Source organism: Lactuca sativa, chromosome 1, assembly GCF_002870075.4.
Source record: "Lactuca sativa cultivar Salinas chromosome 1, Lsat_Salinas_v11, whole genome shotgun sequence".
In the NCBI taxonomy this organism is placed as follows: domain Eukaryota; kingdom Viridiplantae; phylum Streptophyta; class Magnoliopsida; order Asterales; family Asteraceae; genus Lactuca; species Lactuca sativa.
The window spans coordinates 155285221-155288526 of NC_056623.2; the positions used below are offsets into that span (position 1 = coordinate 155285221).

The 3306-nt window shown below is 39.3% G+C and overlaps 1 protein-coding gene across 1 annotated transcript; it reads right to left on the reverse strand.

Moving 5' to 3' along the window:
* Window positions 1–176: 176 nt before the first annotated feature.
* LOC111908896 (uncharacterized) lies at window positions 177–3306 on the reverse strand. The gene is made up of 4 exons (XM_023904691.2): window positions 3118–3306; window positions 2371–2620; window positions 1229–2142; window positions 177–293 (listed from the first exon to the last, which is right to left on the reverse strand). Exons 1-4 carry the CDS (start codon window positions 3304–3306, stop codon window positions 177–179), a joined length of 1470 nt encoding a protein of 489 aa, XP_023760459.2.

The following is a 3306-nucleotide window of genomic DNA, read 5'->3' on the forward strand; positions in this document are numbered from 1 at the left end:
GTAGACCGGCTCTTGAATTTTGAATAGTTGTAACCAACCATCACATATGATGGTTGAATCCCCCAAAATGCATTCTTTCACCAAATATGGTGTTAGCTCTTCTTCCAAACCAACCTTCCCCAGCCAATCCCAGTCCATTGCATTGGGTAATTGAATCTCTTTCTGTTTCAAAGCCTCTAACTTGTTTTTGGCACGGGCTTGAGACGATTTGGATGTGATTTAGCGAAATGAGAGCCACTGGATGTCCCCTTGGCTTCGCCCTCTTGAATTCTGAACTCTTCTAGACATGGTACCTGCATAACAACATTAAGAAAGAACAAACAAACAACATCCAACAATCAAAATCAAATAAAACAGATCTGTATAACCTCCTACTTACCGAGTTCATGTCCTACTCGGCGAGTAGGATGAACATCGGGACCAGATTTCTGCCGAACATATATGGGTCATCTAAAACACCTAATTTTGCATAGGGGTTTTCTGTACTAAGTCCAATAACCACTAATCCAAATGAAATTTATCCTAACACCTCCTAATTCGTGGTAAAATCAAAACCCTAGAATTTGAGGAAACCCCCAAATCCGATTTTAGACAAAATAAGAGCAAAGAAGTGATAAAGATTTAACCTTTTACAAGTTTTAAGTGTAAAAATCATACCTTTTCTCTTGAAAGTCAAAGATTGAGCTAAAAATCGTAGAAATCGCTTGAGGGTGGCTGTGCATGGCGAGTGTGTGGGTAAAATGGGTGAAAACCCTTATTTAACAGATTATAAACCGTTTGTGGAAGTTGGCTACTCGCCGAGTAGAAAAGATCTACTCGCCGAGTAGAACTGCACTTACACGTTTTTGGGTTATTTAGACAAATACTCGCCGAGTACACGTACCTACTCGGTGAGTAAACCTTGTAGTTTGACAAAAATTGAATTTTTTTAAATGTTTAACCCACCACCCCACCCTCTAGGCATTGCTTGCCCTCAAGCAATCATTTAGAACATATTTTCAGAAGAAGATGAATGAAAAAGATCCTAAGAAATTAAAAAGAAAGTAAACGAAAAAGAAATGCAAACTCTAAACTCGATTTTCCTCCCGGAAGTGCTTCCTTTTAAGGAGTCATTAACTGGACTCCTCCCATTCTACGTGGCTGCAATCCCTTCCAGCAACATCAACTATTCCATGCCTTCATTCCTTGGGACTCCTTCTTCATATTTTTTGACTCTATGTCCATTGACCTTGAAAGGGGTACCATCTTTTGACAATGGCTCTATAGCACCATGTGGAAACACCTTCTTCACCTGAAAAAGACCATCCCATCTTGACTTGAGTTTGCCCGAGAAGAGTTTTAGCCTTGAATTAAAGAGCAACACCTTTTGCCCTTCATGAAATTCTTTATTTTCCTTGATCCTCTTGTCATGCCAATTCTTAGTTTTCTCCTTATAGATCAAAGAACTAGCGTATGCATCATTTCTAAGTTCCTCAAGAGCATTCATTTGCATTAACCGGTTGTTCTTGAGCTCCTCCATGTTGAAGTTGCACATCTTTAAAGCCCAAAAAGCTTTATGCTCTATCTCCACCGGTAAGTGACATTGTTTTCCATAAACTAACCTATATGGTGTACTACCAATAGGGGTTTTGAAAGCTGTACGGAAGGCCCAAAGTGCATCATCTAGCTTATCCAACCATTCTTTTTGATTTCTCCCCACCGATTTCTCCAAGATTCTCTTTAAAGCTGGATTTGTCACATCGGTTTGTCCACTAGATTGCGGATGGTAGGATGTAGAAAATTTATGGGTTACCCCATATTTACTTAGCACCTTCTCTAGTTGATCATTGGCAAAATGAGTGCCTCGGTCACTTATAAGAGCTTTCAGGACTCCAAATCTTGAAAATAACTTCTTTAAAAACCGCACCACCACCCGACCATCATTGGTTGGCAAAGCTTGTGCCTCCGCCCACTTGGATACGTAATCCACCGCCACCAATATATATTTGTTGGCTTTGGACATGGGAAATGTTCCCATGAAATCGATCCCCCACACATCAAATACTTTACACACTTGGATACTATGTTGTGGCATTTCATTTCGAGATGAAATGTTTCCCACTCTTTGACATGCATCACATTCTTTGACAAATTGGGTTGCATCTTTAAAAATCGTGGGCCAGTAAAACCCAATGTCAAAGATCTTCTTAGCAATGTAATGTGCTCCATGATGTCCACCCGTGGGCCCGCTATGACAATGCTCCAATATTTTTCGGCTTTCATTCCCAAACACGCATCTTCGTATGATGCCATCCGCGCAGCTTCGGAAAAGATATGGTTCATCCCAAAAGTAATACTTTATCTCGGAAATGAATTTCTTCTTTTGTTTACTTGTGAGATCTTTTGGGATGTATTTGCTAGCTAAGTAATTAGCTATATTTCCAAACAATGCTTCTTCTCCCACGGTCACCATAATATACTTGTCCGGAAAATCATCTCCAACTCTATCTTCTTGCAATCGTGGGTTTTCAAGCCTTGACAAGTGGTCAGCTGCTACATTCTCCATTCCCTTTTTGTTGCGTATCTCTATGTCAAACTCTTGAAGAAGGAGAACCCATCGTATCAATCTTGGCTTGGCATCCTATTTGGCAAACAAATACTTGATAGCAGAGTGGTCAGTAAAAGCAGTTGTTTTAGATAAAACTAAATAAGGGCGGAATTTATCAAAAGCGTACAACACAGCTAATAATTCCTTTTCCATGGTGGTATAATTTTCTTGGGCCGGATTTAAAGTCTTACTAGCATAATATATGGGTCGAAAGTGCTTATCAACCCTTTAACCAAGGACAGCTCCTAATGCAAATTCACTAGCATCACACATTATTTCGAATGGTAAATTCTGATTTGGTGCAATAATGATTGGGGCATTAGTCAATTTTTCCTTTAAAAATTCAAATTCCTTTAAACACTCTTTAGTAAAATTAAATGGTACATCTTTTAGTAGTAATTGTGTTAGAGGTCTAGTTATTTTAGAAAAATCTTTTATAAAACGCCGGTAAAAACCCGCGTGACCAAGAAAACTTCTAATGCCCTTTACATTAGTTAGCGGGGGTAATTTGGCAATGGTGTCAGTTTTGCCTGATCCACAACCTTGTGGCCTAAAACTATACCCTCCTTGACCATAAAGTGACATTTCTCCCAGTGGAGGACCAAGTCGGTTTTTTCACACCTAGCAAGCATTAAGTCAAGATTTGTGAGACAATCATGGAAGGAAGATCCAAAAACAGAAAAATCGTCTATAAAAACTTCCATGAAATTTTCCACCAT

Excerpts from the sequence above, each read along its gene's own strand:
- LOC111908896 (XM_023904691.2), bottom strand. The coding sequence starts at position 3,306 with ATGGTGGAAAATTTCATGGAAGTTTTTATAGACGATTTTTCTGTTTTT. Across the intron at positions 2,143-2,370 it reads CATCCCAAAAGATCTCACAA|ATGCAACCCAATTTGTCAAA; the intron begins GTAAACAAAAGA and ends CGATTTTTAAAG. Across the intron at positions 294-1,228 it reads AAGATGGTACCCCTTTCAAG|GTACCATGTCTAGAAGAGTT; the intron begins GTCAATGGACAT and ends GTTGTTATGCAG.